The sequence below is a fragment of the Pelodiscus sinensis genome, chromosome 6, assembly GCF_049634645.1.
Source record: "Pelodiscus sinensis isolate JC-2024 chromosome 6, ASM4963464v1, whole genome shotgun sequence".
NCBI lineage: Eukaryota > Metazoa > Chordata > Testudines > Trionychidae > Pelodiscus > Pelodiscus sinensis.
This window is the reverse complement of record NC_134716.1, coordinates 39,100,733-39,121,888: the sequence shown is the minus strand read 5'-3', so window position 1 is coordinate 39,121,888 and position 21,156 is coordinate 39,100,733. Positions and strand designations below refer to the sequence as shown.

Below are 21,156 nucleotides of genomic sequence, written 5' to 3'. Positions count from 1 at the left end.
TCAGTATTTTGTTTTGTTGTAATTGATCATGCCCTATTTAGTGCATGTTATTCCAACCCTGCTCTGAACACAGACTTACTAAATTTACTCTTGGGCTTTTCTATGATGTTCCATGTTGGGTTTTCAACTGCATCACTAACATTAAGCATCTTATTTTTCACAACATCCTGACGAGGCTGTTTTAGATGGGGAACTGAGCAGTAGAGACATTAAGGTCAAAAGTGTCTACTAATTATGAGTGCTCATTTTGGGATGCATATTCAGCATGATATGGCACTTTGTTCAAAGTATAGTTCCCATTAACATCAGTTGCGAGTGTTCTGCATTATTGCAAATAAAACTCTGTGGTCTCAAGTTACACATTCAAATAATGAGGAGCACAGTTAGTGAACACCTGTTTGCTTTAAATGAACTAACTAATATCACCTCAGATCTCTGTGGCAAGAGCAGGGATAGAATTCAGTTCTCCAGCAAGATGTTCATCTGCCTGAACCAGGAGGCTGCCCTTTGTTTTCCTGCATTCTTCTGTTTCATTACAACATGTGCACCAACTGAGGTGTAGGTCCTACAAGTAACAGGCTCCTTCACTACTCAGCCCTGTTTTGCTGCTAGAGCAGGTCCATCCTATGTAGTGAATGAAACATGGGTCCTGTAGAGGGGGGACAGAGTATGTAATCCTATAATTAAATACTGTATCACAATGCATTCATGCAATTAAAGTTGCACAAGGATCCTTAATTTTGGCTTTTCTAACTTTTGAGTGCTTGACTTTGCAAACTTGTTGTTCTCTTGTTGTAGTTGTGTGTATAATTTCTTAGACTTTTAAAAAAGCCCAGTTCCATCATGTGGCAGCATAGTGAGACTGTTGAAACATTTAGATCTACAACATAGTCCTCTGCCACTTGAGCTTGTGGCATAACTCATAGCACAAGTGGGCTGTCACCTAATCTGAGGCCCAGCACTGGGGGGGAATGAAGCACACTTGATCAATGAGCTTTCATAGATGTTTGAAGACTACAGAGGAACATTAAGACACAGGAATCTTAGGTTCCACTCCAGGCTCTGGAGGGGTGTGTCTGTAGAGGTCTCAGATACTTCTGTCACGCTTACTGCCAACCCCGACTCCCTTCTGCTCCTCCAGCCTTTCTCAGTTTCAGTACTGTCTCCATACTCCTTGCCATTTTCTCCTCCACCTTCTCTGCCCCATAGATTCTTGGCCTAGTCTGCTAACCAGTACGAGTCTCCACACATTGGGCCTTTGATGCCAGATCTACTTTCCTTGGCTAGTCAGTTATATTCCATCCGTTTCCTGTTTCTCTCCCTCACCTAATGGCTCCTTGTCCCAGTCTGTACCCTCTATGATGCAACCCTGCCCCACAGTCCGATACCTGTTTTCTTTGCACTCAGATGAAGCTACCATCTTTCCACACTGCATTGGTGCTAGTGCAGAAAGAACTGACAGCACAGGAAAGACAAGTCTCCTAGCTCTTAGTTTCTGAGCCCTGGGCCATAGCTAGGAGCAGCAGTTGCAGGAAAATCCCTACTTATCTCCTGCTCCACTTCCGCATACGTGGAATAGAGCATGCCCTTTGCAAGTGAAATCTTTGTATAAACTAGCCGCCAAATTCCAACAACTGTACATGTAGAAATTTTGAGAGATTTGCATGGGGGTAGCAAAAGGCACATCTTTGACATGAAGGAAAGCCCCTGCCATATTTAAAATCACTACTTTGGAATAGGAGAGATCGATGAACTAACTGAAGGAATTTTTTAATCTGGGCAAAACCTCTTATTTCCCCTCATCTTATTCTTAAAAATGGCAGAACTGTTTTTTCAGAAATTCGCCCGGTAAATTTCAGCTTGAGGCATTCCTCCAGCCTGGGAAATTTTATTCTGAAAGGTTAAAATTTTGGTTCACTTATAAGCAGGGCTCGCCAAGCCGCGGCGAGCCCCGCTCGCCGGCTGCGCTATCTGGCGTTCTGCCCATGTGCAGATTGCCTGAACCCAGCTCTTCCGGGATGTAATTTACTTGCCACGGGCGAGTAGATTACATAGATTGTTGAGCCCTGCTTATAAGTAACCTAACAAAGTCTTATCATAGGAAGTGTTAGGCAACTTTAAATGTGGACAGTGGTGCCAGCTCTTCTGCACATGAAATTGAGAGAGGTGTCCTGATCCATAAGTGCCATAATGCTTGAGGGAGTGCTGTATTTGAATATCTTTATGCTAATACTTGAGCTGATTTATATTAGCTAGAGTTCTTAGATGGTAGACACTGAAATGGGTAAGAAACAAAGGTTCTGTAAAAGTGCAGTTGTACAGTTTAAGCAAGAGAGAATGCAACCTTGTAGGTTGTCTTTTTGGTAGACTTTTTTTCTTAAAAATTGGCCCACCCTTTCAGAGATGGTGAGAGTGCTGCTGTAGATAGGGCAAATGTATTTTAACTGCATTTGTTAGGTTTATTCAGATCAGGAATAGGTGATATAAAGGATGTTGGGTTGGAGAAGAGAGGAAGATAGGGTAAAAACAGGAAGTATTGATTATGAATGGCTAACAAACACTTTTCTTCTCTTTTCTTCCTCAACTATGTGCTTCATATACTTCCTCCTGGGAATAACAATACCATCCATAACAGCAGCAACAGTTGCAAGCTCAGCATCTGTCCCATGGCCATGGACCTCCAGTGCCTCTTACACCACACCCATCAGGACTTCAACCTCCTGGAATTCCTCCACTTGGAAGCAGTGCTGGCCTTCTTGCCCTCTCTAGTGCTTTGGGTGGGCAGTCTCACTTGGCAATAAAAGATGACAAGAAGCATCATGATGCAGAACACCACAGAGGTGAGAGGCATGGCAAGCCTGATTAGGACATTGTCAAATTCGCACATTGCTGCAAATTGTGTGCATCTCTAAAGAAATCGAATTATATAGAATGAAAACGAGAACAAACTGTTGTAATTTTTTTTTTAAGTGTCTGCATTTCTACCACTGAAGCAAAACTAAGCTCGGAAGTTTTCAGTATTTGAAATAGGCGATCCATTAGGTGTCTCCTGCTTTATAGATTGCAGGGCATTTTGACATCCTGGGGAATTCTTAGTGTAACACCAGTGCCTGCACAATATTGTGGATAATTGTTAAACTGCATAATTGGGTAAACTTTTAAAAGAAACTAATGTTGTTAAATGGGTGGGGAGAAGGGAAGAGGGGAATGAGAATTAAATTTTGAAGTGAATGTGTTAAATGAAAGGGTTAGATAACTGTATCTGTTACTTTAGTTTCATAGGCTTAAGTTCTAGTACACATTTAAATATTGGGCAAAATTGCACTTGACTAATTTTTGAAAAAATAATTTATTCTGTCATGAAATAAAAAAAAAAAACCTAGGCTTTGTGTATGTTTAAACTGTAAATCTATCATGTTTACAAAATACTGTAATTTTCAGGAAATCACTGTATTAGGAATGTGCAATGACTTATATAAATAAAAGCCATTTTAAAACTGTTCGGGGCTTGTGTTCTAATTTTTCCCCCCTTTTTTTATTTCTGTTCTTGCCTCTGTGTCTGAACGGGCATGTCTGTGCATTTCTTGGTTACTACGGGAGCAGACAGAGAGCCGGGCACAGTAAGTACCACTACTTCTGTTGACATTAAAATGTTTCTGCTTCTACAGTACTTGATAAACAAAAATTGCGCGGTTTTTTCCTCTGTAGGTTTCCTTGCTCTCCCTCCTATTTAGTCATAGTTCCTGCATGTTTTTTAAAAAAAATTTTCTTCAAAGTTGGAATTAACAGTTTTTGTTTATTACCTTAATGCAGTGGCATCATTCATGTCAGTACAGTTGTGAAAATGGTTAAAGAGAACAATTATCAAAAGCACTGATGGGACTGAGGAGCACAAGTCCCATTACATTACAGTGGGATTTATGTTCCTAAATATATTTGGCACTGTTGAGAACCTAACTCCAAAAAACGGATTCCCCCCCCCCGCCCCCCCACTTTTTTCTTGGCCCTGTGTAACCTACTTTGCTAAAAATATTCTGCAAATAAGAAAAATGTGACAATTTGAAAAATATGCAGTATATTTAAAAGCATATGCAAAGGACACTTAAGATATGTTGACTTTGGTGCACAGAATGACAACATGTTACAGAATGCAGACTGTTGTACAAACTAAGTACATACAGTATCACTCTGATCTGTTGTGTGGGGCTGCCATAAAAGCCTTTTTAGTACATTGTGTGGGTTGCAGTGTCATTTTCTTAATTATAATTAAACTCCTGCAGTCAACTAAAACAGCTCCTCCACAGTCGCAACCTGCCATCATATGTCAAATCCATGTTTCCTTGAGTGTTACTCAGCTGTGGGTGTGATATATCTAACATTCTGGGGTCTCATCTAGGATCATGCAAACAATGTGAGATTTCAAGGCCCTGGAGAATGCACAATAAATATAAAGAAAATTGAATGCTCATTGTCCTCCTTGCTGTTTAAGTAGATCACCTAGTATTGGATGCAAGTTGATACAATAAAGGGTTTACCATTCTTTCTGTCCTGGTTCAGCAAAATGCTCAAATGGGTTTACATGTTTTGCTGAATACAGATGAACTTAAGCATGTGACTTACACATAAAACACGTTGCTATTTTGGCATTTCTTGGCAAACAGAAGTTTGCATTCCTTTTTTTTATTAAAGTATTTAAAATCTATGGGATATTATCCAAATTCAGATTTCAAATTTATTTGACTGAACTTTGTTTGGTTTGAATTTTGTTCCTCAGTTGGTCACATCTTTAATGTAATTTTGAAATGGATTTTATATTTAAATACTTTTTTAAGGCTAATATTCAAGTAGTCATAGTAACATAAGTCATATCCACATGACTGTAGATCTTATTATATGTAGTTTTTCCTAACCTAGTACTATATTCTTATGCAGATTACTATTTAAATCAGACATTTGGTAACCTACATATTTAATTCAGTGAGGCTTTGCATATTAAATGCCCGTGGTAGTGTTGCCAATACTGCTGTCAGAAAGATGCTCTGATCCAAGACACTAGACACCATGTTGTTGTTTATCTCAAGTGCTGCAATATTGCTTCAGTGTTATTTCCGGTAAAGATAACTGTGAGCTTCCAGTGCAATCAATGTACGTTGATTACTCTAAATTGCAAGATAAAAATATTTACATGGCAAGCTTTTAATGCTCATCTGTGAGGTATTAATACATTCAAGCCTCCTTAATCCGGCAAACCTAAGAAATAGGGTATGCCGGATTAAGGAATTTTTTGGACCATGAAGGATGCTAAAGTGGGTTCTGGGAAGGAGGGAGAAGGAGGGGAATGAGGTGGGGTATTTACTAACACAGTTAAGATACTATTTGTATCCACTACACGATTAGTCGATAAGGGACGGTGCTCTGTCCTGACTTGCACTGCTCCAGGAGCTACCCATGCTGCGGCTCTGCAGTTTAAATGTAGCAGGAGCTGGGCATGCAGGCAGCCCGACTCTTACTATATGTAAAATGCAGAGCTGCAGCAGTCCTGGACCAGCACAAGCCAGGACTGAGCCGGCACGTGCCGGGTCCAGCAGCCTCTGTCCATGGCCAGCCCCAGCTGCTGGAGCAGCCTCTGTCCATGGCCAGCACAGGTGCTGTGAACAGAGGATGCTACCAGAGCAGTCTCTGCCTGCAGACAGCTTGGGCCGCCACGGGCAGAGGCTGCTTTGCAGGAGCCTCCCCTACTCTCTCCTCTCATGCCCCACTGCATTTGATACAGAGGCAGCAATGGAGAGCGGAGGGAGAGGGAGTGAGTAATTGACTGCTTGCTTACATCCCTAGTATTTACCAGGTTCCTGTTCTTGGGGGCCCATTTGGCTCAGTACCCTACCATCCTGCCTGGACTCCATCCCCTGCCTCCATGGTAGTGACATGGCAAAGGCCTCCAGACCAGCACTTGACTACACTGCCCTTCCCCCAGCTGGGGGTGGAGGGGAATGGGGAGTGGCAGGGCTCAGTGCCACTTCTCCGCCCCCCCCCCACCCCTCCTCCGCTAGGGTCCGAACCATGGATATCCCAGATCAGGGACCCCTGGAGCACTGAATTTCTATTGTAAACTTAAAATAGAAATTTGTTTTCTGAGGCTCTTTTTGGGGCGGGAAATGTGCCCTCAGACAATACATGCAGTTAGAGTTTAGAACTGTATAGTTTGAAACACACGAGACAGTGAAAGCTGGGAATAACATACTACGGATGCAAAGGTGCATTAAGCAAATGTATTGTATTTCTGGTTGGTCATATGTGAACATTGATGTAGAAGTTGCCACTGTACATACTACCATTGCATCTGGGTGTCTGGACTACCAAAACTTGATTTTTCTTCCTTAAATCTCACTCTTTGTATCCTAAAAATCCTGAGATTATTTTAAGTGCAAATTGTCTGCTAGATTTTATTTTTCAAAAAATTCTTTAGTGCACAATTTCTGATGATGGTAACAACTTTTTTTTTTAAACAGCATCTTTTAAGACTGGCCAGTTTTGAAGTCAGAAGTGTGCACTTGTAACCTCACCCAAGTTTCTGCTGATCTCAGCTGCCCAAAACTGAGCCATCTTAATAGTTTAGTGTGGCAATGCAAACTATTGTGACTAGTATGAGCTACAGCTAATAAAACTGACCAGTCAATTAGGTTAACTTAATTTCTGCAACTGAAGTTTAATAAGGGCTTTACAATGCAAGCAAGCTTTGTCCACAGTTTTCTTTGTCAGGTAGAATGGAAACATCTCTGACTCATTTGAGGTTTTCATTTATCACTTGTGCTCTCACTGTTCTAGCAGTCTATTCACACAACATAGAAATGCAAGTGTCTTCAAGTACTGTATTGTATCAACAGTAATTCGTAGATAGTGGAGTTATAACCTTTTTATGGTAACATGAATCCCAAAACCTTCAGACAAGAATTCTGACTGTTTTTAGAAGTCTTAGGAAGTATCTTTGTTTAAAAGTAGTTAGTTCTTGCCTTGAGTACTGTTTATGAAAACAGCATTATTGTTTATCAAACAGCCATTTTGTTTTTACAATGAATAGAAAATTCTCTTGCATTTCCTGTCCTCCACTAAACCATCCCCCAAACCAACAAAAATACCTTTAAGACCATATGCTAAAAATTTCTTTGGGTTTTTTATTCTCCTTTTCGGGGGAGGTGATTATGGTGGACATGTTTTATGTAAATAATTTAAAATTAAATTTTGAATAAATAATAATTTGAAAGTGTAGTATGCATTTGTATACTAGGTAATGGAACGATGTATTTTTTCATATCTCTGTCAAGAAAATAGTACCTTTCCCAGAGCTTGTAACAGGGAAGCTTACATGCTTCCTTTAACCATATGTTAGCCTTCTCTTATTTATTTATTTTTAATGGCCATGTTACTTATAACAAGAGGCCCAGTCCCAATTCTAACCTTACCAATTAACCCTTTAAATCTCTAATGCAAAACATCAGTTAACTCTAACCAGAGTTATATGCGTGCAAGAGCTGGGGAATATTGTGTTGCAGTCCAGTGTGAAACTAACTAGAAACAACATGTGGTGATAGCTAGCAATAAAGGTTACAAAAGAGAAGGGGAAGAGAGGGGGGTGGAGCATAAATATTTATGGATAATTCCTGACCCTCATTTTGACAGGCATTAGCTAGAAAATACTGAATTCAACAGAAGCCTTATTTAATCTATTGTTAACTTCTTCTGATTATTAAAGCATAGAGGAAAGCAATTTAGAACTTCTCCCTGTGCTCGTATGTTAATGGGAAGATATCAGTTTTTACCATGATGGTTGCTGTCATTGTAATTAGATTTTTTTTTTTTCAAAATGTACTTCAGTTTCTACCTAGCAAACTCTCTTCATTTCTTGCCGGTCATTACGTTAGTGAACAATAGTGGTTTCTCTGTAGCTTATGATTGGTGCTGCCAGTTGTGGTAGTGTATATGTAAATTACTGAATTAGTGTGCACAATCATTTGAATTAGGTTCTCCCTCCCACCCCAATCTAACCATTGTGCTCTCCAATCTGTTCCACAATGTTTGAAACTTCTGATCCATGCCATAGAAACATTTGTTGACTACAACCCCTGTTCAGTCAACTTGTCTCACTGAGCACATAAATAACTGGCAGCTTGTATTATTATGTGAGGTGCAGCTCTATCCTGTAAAAATATAAAATATTTATAATTAATTTCAAGTAGAGGATGCAAACGGGCATAAAAAGAAACGAGATGTGGGAAGATGGCAACAGGACAAAAACCTCTTACTTTAACTTTCCATAGCTTATTTTTCTGGAAGAAAGTTCCTGTATCTGATTGTTGTGGGGTTGGATGGATAAGAGTGATAGATTGTTATTACTGTTAGTTGTTAAGACTTGAGTCAAATCTTTACTCAGGCAGATATTTTAAAAATTTAAACCCCACAGGAACTGTTAAATGATCTTCCCTTCTATTCAACTCATACTGTTTATGCTTGTTTACTGGTGGGGCATAAAAGCCGTCTTTCTCTGAAAAGTCAGCCCCTGCGCTTACTTTGGCACTATCACATTTTGCCTGTAGATTTTCCCTTGCTGTTCTTTCTGATGAAGGATAAATGTTTGTTTTCCTGGTACATAAGATGTTGGCAAATCGAGTGTGCTGGTGTACGGTGCAGCACATCAGGTCTAATGTAGTAGCAAAATGAACATATCAGCCTTTTTGACCACTGACAGTATAGACAAGCAGAAGTTCAATCTGCTATAATAGTTGAGGTCATTCGTTGCAGTTGGCTAGATGTACAGCAGAATCTCTGTAAAATGACCAAGCACAGTGGGGGAAAAAATACAGCTCTAGAGAATGTCTTAATTGGTCTCAGGTGTAGTTAAAGCATGCGCACAGAAGTGATGGGAACTCTGCTACCTAATTGTTGTAATGTTCAATGTAAAGCTAATTGTCAACATGGTGTGTGCTAGTAAATTAGTTTCCCTATCCCCTAGTATAACAGAGCATAAATGAGGTATTTGGGGCTCCCAGTCTCTACTGCTGACACAAATACTTTTCTTGTGGTTTGGAAAGTGTTCCTAAGGGGAATCAGCATGGCAGCTACGGAAATCCATTTGAGTAATGTACATTATAGTCACATTAGGGAACCTGCTTTCTCTCTCTGCATCCATGAGTGAGTTTTCCTTTCACATTTGCTACTTGAAGGTTTCAGTGTTTGAATTTTGTTGGCAGCAAGGTCGCTTTGAGATCCAAAATTGTCTTTATGCTCTCTGGTAACAATGACAGGAAGTAATGCCCACATTTAAGCTTTTTTTGTCTTTTTCTTTTCAAGAATTACTCGAAGGGAATCTGTGCAAATAATAATGCTGAGCCACTGGAGAGAAATAAAATGTTATAAAATTGATGTAATCATTTATGCTAGTCTGGATACATTGTATGTAGACTCTGCATTCTTAATCTCTGATAAATTGAGTTCTTAGCATGAAAGGAAGGCTTATCCTCAATTAAGTGTCTAGTCTACTGAAATTAAGACAAAACAGAAATTGGTGTCATGCTGTTTTTATTCTTAGTGAGTCAACCAGATATTTTTCGACATGACACAAATCAGTTAACACTGTAGATTTCAATCCAAAATGAAAAGTCTGTAATATTATCTTTGAAATCTGTATTATTCCTAGAGAGAGAATAGTAATTTTAACATTTCAAAATGGGTCATTTGTAGAATGGTAGAGTTACTTTTTATTATTCCTAGTGATTTGTTGTATAAAATTTTCCCCTCCCACCAAGTGAAGAGAACTGGTTAGTGCTCTCTAGAAATATCAGCTGCATTAAAGTGTAGTGAAGCAGCTGCTCTTTCATGCTATCAGTCTTATATTATGCCATTTAGGGCACTAATCATGTGGGAAATATAAACAGTACTTGACCTGACAAGATGGGACAATCTTCTCAGTTTGCTGCTCTAATTGGTAACTGTTCCTCAAGTCGCTCCTGCAGGCAGGAGGCACGATGAGCCCCTGGATAACAAAGTCTGGTATTGTCATCTGTGTCCCATATTTTTGTTTGTTGTCATTTGTGTCACTTCAGTATTTCTTAAAGTGCTAGTAACAAAAGTGGAAAATGGAAATTCTTCATACTGCCTGATGAAATTGCACACAGCTGATTCTCAGCACTAAAGGAGCAGTCTGCAATAGCAAGCATACATACATTGAAAACATACTCCAATCAGTTGAAATGTGCTCTTACTCCTTTACAGTATTTTAATGTTCTGTTTGCATTTCTTGTTTTCAGGGCTGCAGTTTGTTGAACTATATTTTGAATAATTAGTAAAATCTAATTTTTAAAATAAATCCTTTATTGTCTTCTGTGATCTTACACAACCGAGAATAGGGATATAAATTGCAAACTAACTATACCACCACCCAAAATCTCCAATTCCTGGATGGTGGATAGGTTGCGTCGGAATGTGAGCAGGCTCAGTTAACATCATAGGTCTAGGTGCTTGTCAGGGAAATTGAGTGGAATAGCTGGTGCAGTAGCTTCTCACAGGGATTCTTTTTATTCCAGAATACAGTCTGCACTTAACTTCTGCAATGGCATGAAGTGAAGATGCTACCTTTGCCGATGGGAGGGCATCTCCTGTTGGTGTAGGTACTTCACCTACTACTTACAGAAGGGGTTAGTTTGTTATAACTGTCACTTGGGGCGTTGGATTTTTTTCACATTCCTGTGTAACGTAGTTATATTGATGTAAGTTTATAGTGTAGATCTGGCCTAAGAGATACTCATACTGTGTTAAGGGAGTCCATAGAGGGGAGGAGGAGAGATGGGGGGAGGAGAGACTGGGCTATTGAGGAACAATTATTCCAATCACTTTCTCCATTGTAGATAATCCCTTTAGGGTGTGTCTATACAGCACCCTAAATTCAAAATAAGATATGCGATTTGCGCTACGCAAATTGTGTATCTTATTTTGATTCTATTTTGAAATTTGGCACATCTACCCAGAAGTACCCCGAAATAGCCACACAGTGTTAGACGTACCCTAAGTCTGGAAAATTGGAGAGGAGTGGAAGGAGCTGAAAAAACATGATTATCATTTCTGGTGCCATATGTCTGTGCAGCAAAACAGACTTTCTTCTTTATTTTTATTTAAGATTAACCTTAAAAAAGGTTTCCAATAAGCTTAGCCCTTTACAGCACCTTGTTGCCCATTATCATACCCCATATGATCCTGCAGGCTAGTGAAACTGTATTGCTAATGCCCCAGAGCAGTAGCTCTCAACTATTCCAGACTGCTGTACTCCTTTCAGGAGTTTAATTTGACTTGCATACTCCCAAGTTTCACCTCACTTGCATACAAAATCGCACATAAATACAAAAGTGTCATAGCACATTACTACTAAAAAAATTGCCTGCTTTCCCACTTTTTGTCATTAATTAGTTAATTGGACTTAAATTTCAGTATATAGTGTATAGCGCAGGGGTGGGCAAAAGGGCCTCCGCAGGCCGGATTTGGCCTGCCAAGTGGCTTGATCCATCCTGCAGAGGCCAATCAGGGCCTGGGGTTGGGGGCAGCGTGCGAAGTTTCCTCCACCCTGCCCCCAGCCTGAGGGAGCACATGGCACTTACAAGCACCATATGCTCCTGGCAGGGCAGGAGAAGGCTTCGCCTCCAGAGTTTGATTGACCTGGAGGTGGGGGAGCATGGGAAGTCTCCTCCCACCGCCAGGAGCATGGGTACCTTGGGGAAGTCTGGGGTGGGGGCAAAGGTGCTCCCTCACCCCCAGACTAATCATGGTCTGTGGGCAGGGAAGCTCAGAAGCAGCCTGGCCCGCCCCTTCCATTTGAGGCTCCGTCCCTTCCGGTGCAGCCTGGGGCTACTTCAGACATTTTTGAAGAGGCCCCTAGGAAAAAAAGTATTGCCCACTCCTGGTATAGAGCAAATAACACATTGTGCATAAATTAGTTTTTGTTTGTAGTGACTTCACTGGTCCTGTTTACGTAATCTGTTGTAAACCTAGGCAAATAGTCTGCGTTAATGTACCCTCTGAAACCTCTGTGTATCCCTGGTTGAAAACCTCTGCCCCCAAGCATTACGAGATAGGGTTATATAGGCATAATGTGGTGCTATATAGGACGCTTGCAGATGTTCTTATCTATTTGTCTAGATATTTTCACCATCTATATCATTTTAGGAATTCCCGTTTGTAACAAAAAATAATGGGTAAGTACTAGTAGGGATTATTGGGAGTGGAAAGTTGCATCCCAGAAACTGTATGGACCCTTGTCCTTTATTATTTTATAAACTAATAAGGAACACACACACTCTCTCTCTCTCTCTCTCTCTCTCTCTCTCTCTCTCTCTCTCTCTCTCTCTCTCTCTCTCTCTCTCTCTCTCTCTCTCTCTCTCTCTCTCTCTCTCTCTCTCTCTCTCTCTCTCTCTCTCTCTCTCTCTCTGAATGAATATGCTTTTTGGCTTTTCTGGATTTATAAGTATGGTTCTCTATTGCCTCATGGAATATTGAATTGCACAGAAGTGTGTACAATCATGAACTAGACATTAAAGGGACACTAAAAAACTACCTGTTAACACCTGAAATTACTCTACTATGTACTTTAGACATGGGTCTTGCAAGATGCTTGCATGAGTGGAATTAACATACATTTAAAATAATTTGCAGGATCCAGGTCTCAAAAATGTAAGAAGCTTCAGAGGATAGCGGAGTTAGTCTATAAAGTGATACCAGATAATTTGTTGTTTCACAAATACTCTTCCCTTTTTTGAAGTTATTTTCTGTGACAGTGATAACTGATGAAGTCAGGTGCATGTTTTATTGTTAGGGGTCCTTGCAGCTTCCCAGTACTGCAATATTTGGGTTGCTTTAAAAAATTCCAAGAGAAATATTTTTAAACGAATATTTCTTTTGGTCTTGGGTTTTAGCAAAAACAGGCTTCCCCCTGACAGCTAGAGTAGAGTGTATCTTTAAGCTGTATCTCCTATTGCAGATCTTGGGTGTTCATTTTAAAATACAAATCTTATTTTTCATCTGAGTTGGATTTTAGTTTTCTGAAACATTGGCTTCCTTATCTTTTTGTGTGTGTTTGGAAGGAGAAGATGGGTTAAATTTGGTCTATGCTTATCAAGGTAATTAGTTCAGTCATCCAGCAAGTCCACCTTTTAGCCACAAAACATTGTGGTAAAGACATTACTATGAGCTTCTTTATACTGAATTTCATTGGACCCTCCCATATGCTTTATGTAAGCCTTCTGGCATTTGTGTAGCTTGAATAGTCATGAATAAAAGAGCTTAGAGCTAGCTTTAAAGTATAGCCTCTGAAGTAGGCAAAAGAGGGTTCAAATTGCCATGTGTAATACTGTTTTGTTTTCCTCTATGTGTTTGAGCACTTTCAAATGGAGAATCATTCAAGGAGTAGGGAACTGATTATTAGGTTAAATATTAGAGTAAACATCTATGACTTTTAATATAAACAAATATTTCCTTCATGGACTCACCACTGTATCTGATTTGTCCTTAAGTTTTCTTTTAAGTATGTAAATTGGCACCATGCTTTCTTCTTGTGGTGATTTTTTTAGATGGCTTTTAGAAACCAGGCTTATCAGGTCTTTTTGATTGGGAGTTCTTTGCACAACTCATTCGGCATTGTTCATGGCATTAACACATCACTGAACAAATTGCCCTCTTGCATATGCTAATCCTATTCTTAAAAGAACTCATTGTAACATGTTTTAATGCTTTAGCTAGAGGGGAGATGGGAATCAGAAGCATGTCAAATTGTGTCATGTGACCCAAAAATATTTAAAATGCCTTTTTTTTCTTTGGGTCAACAGTTTGTACTTAGCATATCTGAATGAAATTAGTCTTTGCTCTTCTCTTTTGTGTGTGTATTGGCCTCAGTTTTTAAATCCAAGACTGATTAAACAATGTGTTAGCTTTAATTTCACACTAATGATGAATTTTACGTTGCAGTGAAAATATTTGATCTTTGTGTTTGCGGTAAATTTGTTGAGGGCATCGAGATGAGATTTTTATCACAGCTAACAAATAAATAACCCCTCGTTAATCTTACTCTGTTGGTAACACCCAGTTACATTTGTTGTTGTTTTAAGAGATGGCTTCATAATAGTACATTCAATGGGCAGATCCTCCAAACTTTATTTGCTTTTGACATTAAAAATGAGAATATTATGATGTATACATGAACTGTGTGTGTATGAATACATATAAAATACTGCATGTTCACAAATAGTATTTTTCCTGAAGTAAAACAAATGTCAGTTAAATTAAGTAACCTAACAAATAGTTACTGATAGGTTGATTTATGCAAAGCGTAAAATGTATGAATCCCCGAATTATAATTTGCCTTTGAAGACTTTGATTAATTGTATTGAATGATTGTGAAGGTATGACATTTCTAAAATGTCTGTTGCATCCAGTTTTGGTTATCAGGCATATATAAAAGAATTCTGGAAGGAATTTTTGATTGACCTTGTTTTTTGTCTTTACAGAGTAATTCTCTTTTGGTACCGGACAGCCTGCGAAACACAGATAAACGCAGGAATGGTCCTGAATATTCCAATGACATCAAAAAAAGAAAGGTGGATGATAAGGATTCCAGCCACTATGTAAGCAAATCTATGTCAAGTAAATGATTAATTTATTTGCAGATATTTTGTGTGAGGAGTGAAATAGTTGTAAAAAGCAGTGCAGATGGAAATTGAAGAGATTTTAAATCACCCGTTTTAATAATGACTTAAATTGGCAAATTGGAAGCCTCTTTTCAATAAATTAGAATCTGGTTTTGTGTTTATACTTTTTAGTTATTTCTTAAAGAAGGTTAATTCTCCTTGGTTGAAAAACATTAAAACATGTTGATTTGCAACTAAATATAGTTTATCATTAATCTGGGGAGGTTTTTTTGATAATCAGGAGAATATACCACTTTGATTTAAGCAATTATATAGAATAATTTACATGTATCTGGATTCTTAATTTTTTTGTTAGAAAGTATGAATGATGCATTTCTCATTTCTTAAGTGATAATTTAACTTGAGAATTAAATCAAATGTTATTTTGATGGAAATTCAATTAAAAAAATGAGCAGCATATTAATTTTAGTTAAATTGCCTTACATTTATTGCATATATAATATGAATATGTATCAAAATGCGTTTTGCATATAAAATGAAGTGATTTATTAAACAAAGGAAATATCTGTAGTTGATTATTCTGATTGTTTCTGGTCACCATGGCCATAAGGTTTTTGAACTAGTATGTCTCCTGGTTTTAAAGCTAGTTTTCATTCATAGATTGGAAGAGGAAAACAAGATTTCCTGCATTTTCAACTGTCATGAGTAACTTAACTTTGAATGAACAAATAACTGAAATGAAAATAATTGAATAAACTGAAATGAAGAAAATATTCTCTTTATACTTTCAACTATGTAGTGTTTAATATTATTTTTGTAAATATTTATAAATTAAATTATGTAATATAGTAAAAGTTTAGGACATACCTAAATTCATATGGTCATAATTTCAAATTTAAATAGGTTTATTAAAAACAAAAATACAGATAATTTATATTTTAAAAACCTGATTTAAAATCTTTTTTTATTTTTTAATTCACCCTCTTTAAAAGCTGCATCTCAGGTTTCATATGGTTTAGGAGTCAGAAGCCCTCTGTGATTCAGAAACAAATTGTTAACCTTGGGGGTTCTTGAACTTCATTGTGCCATGACCGACCCCTCTCCCCCTTCTGACAACAAAAATTACTACATTAGACTTCTGATAATCTGGAACCTATGGGACCTAGGTGGTGCCGGATTATCAGATATGCCGGATTATCAGGAGGTACTATAAACTGGTTTTATATATATATATATATATATATATATATATATATATATATATATATATATATATATATATATATATATACTGTATACATTATATACTGTATAAAGTGTTCTTAACCCTTTTTATTGTACATACTATATACAGTATACTGTAATGTTTTAGTTTTTTTAAGCCTTTTTTACCCTTTTTGCTCAGTTCAGCTGCTGCCGCAGTTACCTTGTGACTCATTTTTTGCCGAAGCTCACTCACTAGGCTCTTGCCATTTTGATGCCGGACTATCAGGAGTCCGGACTATTGGATGCCAGACTATTGGAGTTTTACTGTATACGACCCTAGGAGGTGTGACTGATGCCTGTATATGACCCTAGGAGGTGTGACTGATGCCTGCCACACATACCCTGCTGCCCTGGGTGGTGGGACCAAACCCCATACCCCATCACTTGGCAAGGGTGAGCAGTGAGGAACAACTTCAGTCGGGGGGCCTATAATCTAAGGCCTGCTGCCTAGAACTTCAGTCCTTCTTCAGCTTTGGGTGGTGGGGCTTTGACCCTGGGCCCCAACAAGCTTAAGCCAGATCTGGTAGCCCATTTACTGAATTTGAGGTAATGACCCACAGTTTGAGAATTGCTGGTTTACCTCAGTTTCCTCCCCTTATGTAATAGTAGCCACCACTGTAGCATGCACATACCTCAGAATCCATGAAGGTATCCCTACAAATTAAGCAGAAACCTTTAGTGAAATGCACCCCCCCTCTCCAACTTCACAGCCTGAGCTCCCAAACCCAAATGCCTATATGGTGTTTTTTTTTTTAAGTACTTCTATGCGAGCCCCACAAGCCTGAGTCTGTAGAATCTTCTGAGACACACTCCCAAAGGTGTCTGCTTGCCATGCGACCTCACCAGCTACTGCCCATGCTGGTTGAAATTGCAAAATTTCTATGCAAAATTTCTATGAAAAGCAGCTTTGCTTGCCCATCGAGTTCCAAAGAACTAACAGCACAAAGGGTTGTGGATCATGAATTGTGCAGGCAGGCACTGGCTGCAATGGCTCAGCATTTCTCCCCTTAACTTTCTTCCAAGGTTATGAAAAATGAGCACGGGGAGGAGTAGGATTAATGTAAATTAAAGAGTAATAGTAGTAATTAGAAAAGGAATGGAGATGTTAGTAATACAGGGAAACAAAGAGGAGGACTGATCTCTTTTTGTTGGAAGTGCAATTGTGATAAAATTGTACGGTAGCAAGAATACCCTGGATCTGTGACTTCGGGCACTAACTGAACTGCTGGTTACTCAGACCCCCCAAAATTAGACTCTATTGTAATTCTTAATATCACTCACCAGATGCTTTTGTTGGTCACAATATGTCCAGTTCTATTCACAGTTACACCTTTGTAATCTCTTTCTTTGGGGTTACATTGAGACAGCTGAAGGCAGGTTCGGGCACCTTCTTTATCCTGTTAATTTAGGCCTGTGGTATCTATTACCTCTCCTGTTACCCTGGTTTCTTTGAAACAAAAGTCTGTGATTTCTTCCACCATCTTGAATCTTGTTTTGATGTTGGGAACTTTTCACACACTTTTCTATGTACTAAAGTCTTTCAGCTCACTAATGTCCAGATGTTAGCAGTTTGGGGAGGGAGATATTAATGATCTCATTTATTCAAAGGAGTGCATGCTTAAACCACTCTGTTTCCTTGGGAATCATAATACAATGTGAAGCTGTTGATTTTAGGGAAAACAGGGCAATTTGGATTCGGTAGAAGTAGTCGGAAGGGAATTGGGTTATAAGTAGATAAGCTAAATACATTATTTTAAATCCCTTGTTTTCTAATGCTTATTGCACTCTGGAACACGTTTACTGTTTCAAAGATTTACTGAATTTCAGACTGCACTTATATGGCTGCTGGTTTCATTTGTGTTTTAGAAAACAGAAATAAGTTGACTATGGGAATTGTGGGATTGGAAATAGGACAATAAATTCAAAATCTTCCCGTTTAATTTCTACTCAGAACTTTGATATTATGAAGCTTTAGAGTAGGTCTCAAACTGGGCTTATTTTGGATTTAGGAGAATATTTTTCTGAAAGAAGTAATACACATAGGAAACGTCTTTGAACATCTTAGTCATTGTCCTTTACATGTTCAAAGCACAGTGCAAACTGTAACTAATTCTATAACTCTCCTTTTACAGTTCATAGGATTGAAACACAGGTTAGCAATGAGAACAGTTAAGTATGTCTTTTTCCCCTGAGTGTAAACAGTTATTTTAGTTGCATACAAATATTCTTTCAAATTTCAAAAGTATACTTTTAAAGCTAAAAGGCCAGGCCCCTTCCCCAACAATGTTCTCTTATTTTCATTAAATTTGTGTATTTGTCCTTATATGCTCTCTGCATCTAATGGCGTGGCTCTCCTCTTTGTCTCTTATTTGGGTTCAGATCGTGATAACGTTAATATTTAGATTGTGTATACAGCAGATGCTTAGTTTTTCTCCTGTACTTTTCAAGTGTATTAAATGGAATAAACAATTTTTTCTAGGACAGTGATGGGGACAAGAGTGATGATAACTTGGTTGTGGATGTATCCAATGAGGTAACTTAGTTTCCATTTTTGCTTTTTTAACATTTGCCCAAGCAATTAAGGAAAATTTTACTGTCATCTAAATGTATATAAAAAAGAAGATTGGCTTTTTTTTTTAAAACTAATATTTGTAATTAACCTGAAAAACCTTAAAATTTACTGCTAGCTGGATGCCATACTACAGGACAGAAGAAATCAGGCTCTTTTCTTCTGGCTCTAAACTGATTCACTCAGCTTTCCCAGAAGATGAATTCCAGCATTTCACAGCTGCTGTCCTGAAAGCCTTTGTATGGTGGGGAGAGTTAAGATGAGGATCTACAGGACTGGGGTTGTCAAGCAGTATATTTAAATCCAAGTGTCTTAGGTGGGTATGGCTTTGGAACACAACACTAAATGGCCACTGTGAAGATAGCATTTGATGAAGTCCAGGATTGAAGCAAACAGAGCAGAGAAGCAACTAGAGACGTCGACAGAATTTCCTAGAGCAAATTACTCTTGAAGAAGAAGACTAGTCAGCCACCTCTTCCCCCCTCTTGTGTCCTATAGATACAAGATTTTGGGAGCATACAATGCCATCAGTACTCTTCCCTTATTCCCATCTGCCTTTTAGCAGCACTGGGAAGTGGACACTGTAAAGGCCTATGGTGTCCAGATGATGTCAGCTCTGTCCATCACTTTGTAGGCTTATATGGTGGAAAGTGAGCATGGAGCTAGGTAACTAGCAACATCTTCCGAAGATCAGATCATAGCAGTATCTCAGTATCTGATACAGAACTATTAATAGTATTTTTGATGTCTTGTATCTGATACTACTTGCAGATATCCACACTATCCTTAGGAGAGCAACAGGGAATGTGGAAAAACTATTAGAGTCCTGGTGGCTTTGCAGTTTCTGCACAGGGCCGGGAACCTGGGTGGACAGAGTACAGGGGAGGGTTTGCTTCGGAGAGGAGTAAAGGGCAGACTGTATAGAGCAGTGGTGAGCGACCTCATGCAGCCCATTGGGGTAATCTGATTCTGGGCCAGAAGACGTTTTGCTTGTGATCCATCCCATCAGTACTCCATGACATGTGGTTTATTCATGAAGCTCCCAGTAGCCATGGTTCTTTGTTCCTGGCCAGTGGGAGCTGTGGAAAATGGTAGCCAACATATTTCTGTGGCTCCTTTGCCTTCTGATGCCGCTTCCCACAGCCCCATTGGCCAGGAACAGAGAACTGCAGCTGCTGGAAGCTGTGGGGGATGATGCTGGTGCTGGTCAACATCAGTAAGATGTCTTGTAGCCAGCAATCAGATTACCTGATGGGCTGCAGATTGCCCACTACTGGTACATGGGGAAGAAAACAATAGAGATGTACTCTGTGGCTCAGGAACTCAGGGTCACTTTCTCTTGATGGTGGGGATAAGCAAAGTGGGTTATGGTTTGAAAAGAAAATTTTAAAATGTTTTCATTATTCAGAGCTATCCTGCACCAGACATTATGAACTGCATAATTGTATTGCTGTTACTTTGGTTCTCCCTTTCCCCTCACTGTTTGTCATGCACTTGTTACAACTTTTCTGTGATTAGGTTGTAATCTCATATTTAGGGAAAAAATATTATGTAAATTCACATGTAAAACTAACCAGATTTCAAGGGATTTTATTTATTTATTTATTTTAGTCAGTGGGCTGACTGCCCCAATTGACCAGATGGAATGGAGACATTGTCACAAATAAAAACTAATAATTAAAAATATATGTGTATTTAAACATGTCTAGTTAAAACCTTCCAGTTTTTCAGTGGTGATAATTTCTTTGCAGTGTTTTGTACAAGCCCCTGGCCATAATATTGCTTTCCGCTGTCCTGTCTCCCCCATCCCTAATCTGTATTTTTGTTTTATTAGTATTATTATTATTTTAGGATCCTTCATCGCCACGGGCAAGTCCTGCACACTCACCACGTGAGAATGGCATAGATAAAAACCGTCTGCTGAAAAAAGATGCCTCTAGCAGTCCTGCATCCACAGCCTCCTCAGGAAGTTCCACTTCCTTGAAATCCAAAGAAATGAGTTTGGTGAGTGTTAAAAGAAGCCTGTAGCCCTGAGGAAATACCTATCTATTTCTCACATGTATGGTCTTACTACTAATTATTGTGCACAGTGGCTTACTTGTTGGCAGTGGATGTCTGATTTTATACACTTGAAGTTGAATCTTGTTCTTGTTCCCCATGACCATTATACAACCCTCTTCTTTGCTGATAAAAACTTCTACTTCCCACTGGTCTTGCCTGTACACTTATAGCTAATGTTTACACTATAATGCAAACAGCACACTATAAACAGTGTTTTGTTTTTGAAGCTGAAAATAGCTTGCACTTTTATTCTTCACTTCAGACAAAACATACACACACAGATCATTAAAAAGTTCTTCAGAATCAGGGTTGCCTTCTTCTAAATCGGCTGTTTTTACTTTCTTTCGTTAAAATGTCATTATTTGATCATAAGGTCTTTGTTGTAGTGGCACAACTTCTTAAATTGCTTTATTTTAGGGGTCTATCAATTAGATATCATGCCTTTTTGGACTTTAATCTGGGACACTAGACATTATTATCCGTTATATTTGAGGTGTCGATTTTACACTGAAAGAATTTGGTAATACACGGAATACTGTCCGGAAGAAAAATTATCTCAGACATTTTTAATGACCGTGG

At 38.7% G+C, this 21,156-nt stretch overlaps 1 protein-coding gene across 4 annotated transcripts in view; it reads left to right on the top strand.

The window, feature by feature from the left end:
* Nucleotides 1–21,156, top strand: part of TLE1 (TLE family member 1, transcriptional corepressor) — an 89,524-nt gene that overhangs the window by 43,338 nt on the left and 25,030 nt on the right. For 3 of the 4 annotated variants that reach the window (XM_075931753.1, XM_075931752.1, XM_075931755.1), the window contains 5 exons: nucleotides 2,636–2,840; nucleotides 3,604–3,620; nucleotides 14,541–14,657; nucleotides 18,427–18,480; nucleotides 20,368–20,520. In XM_075931753.1, the coding sequence (XP_075787868.1) occupies nucleotides 2,636–2,840; nucleotides 3,604–3,620; nucleotides 14,541–14,657; nucleotides 18,427–18,480; nucleotides 20,368–20,520 (546 nt within the window). The remainder of the gene's footprint in view (nucleotides 1–2,635; nucleotides 2,841–3,603; nucleotides 3,621–14,540; nucleotides 14,658–18,426; nucleotides 18,481–20,367; nucleotides 20,521–21,156) is intronic. The other variant, XM_075931754.1, reaches the window with a different exon arrangement.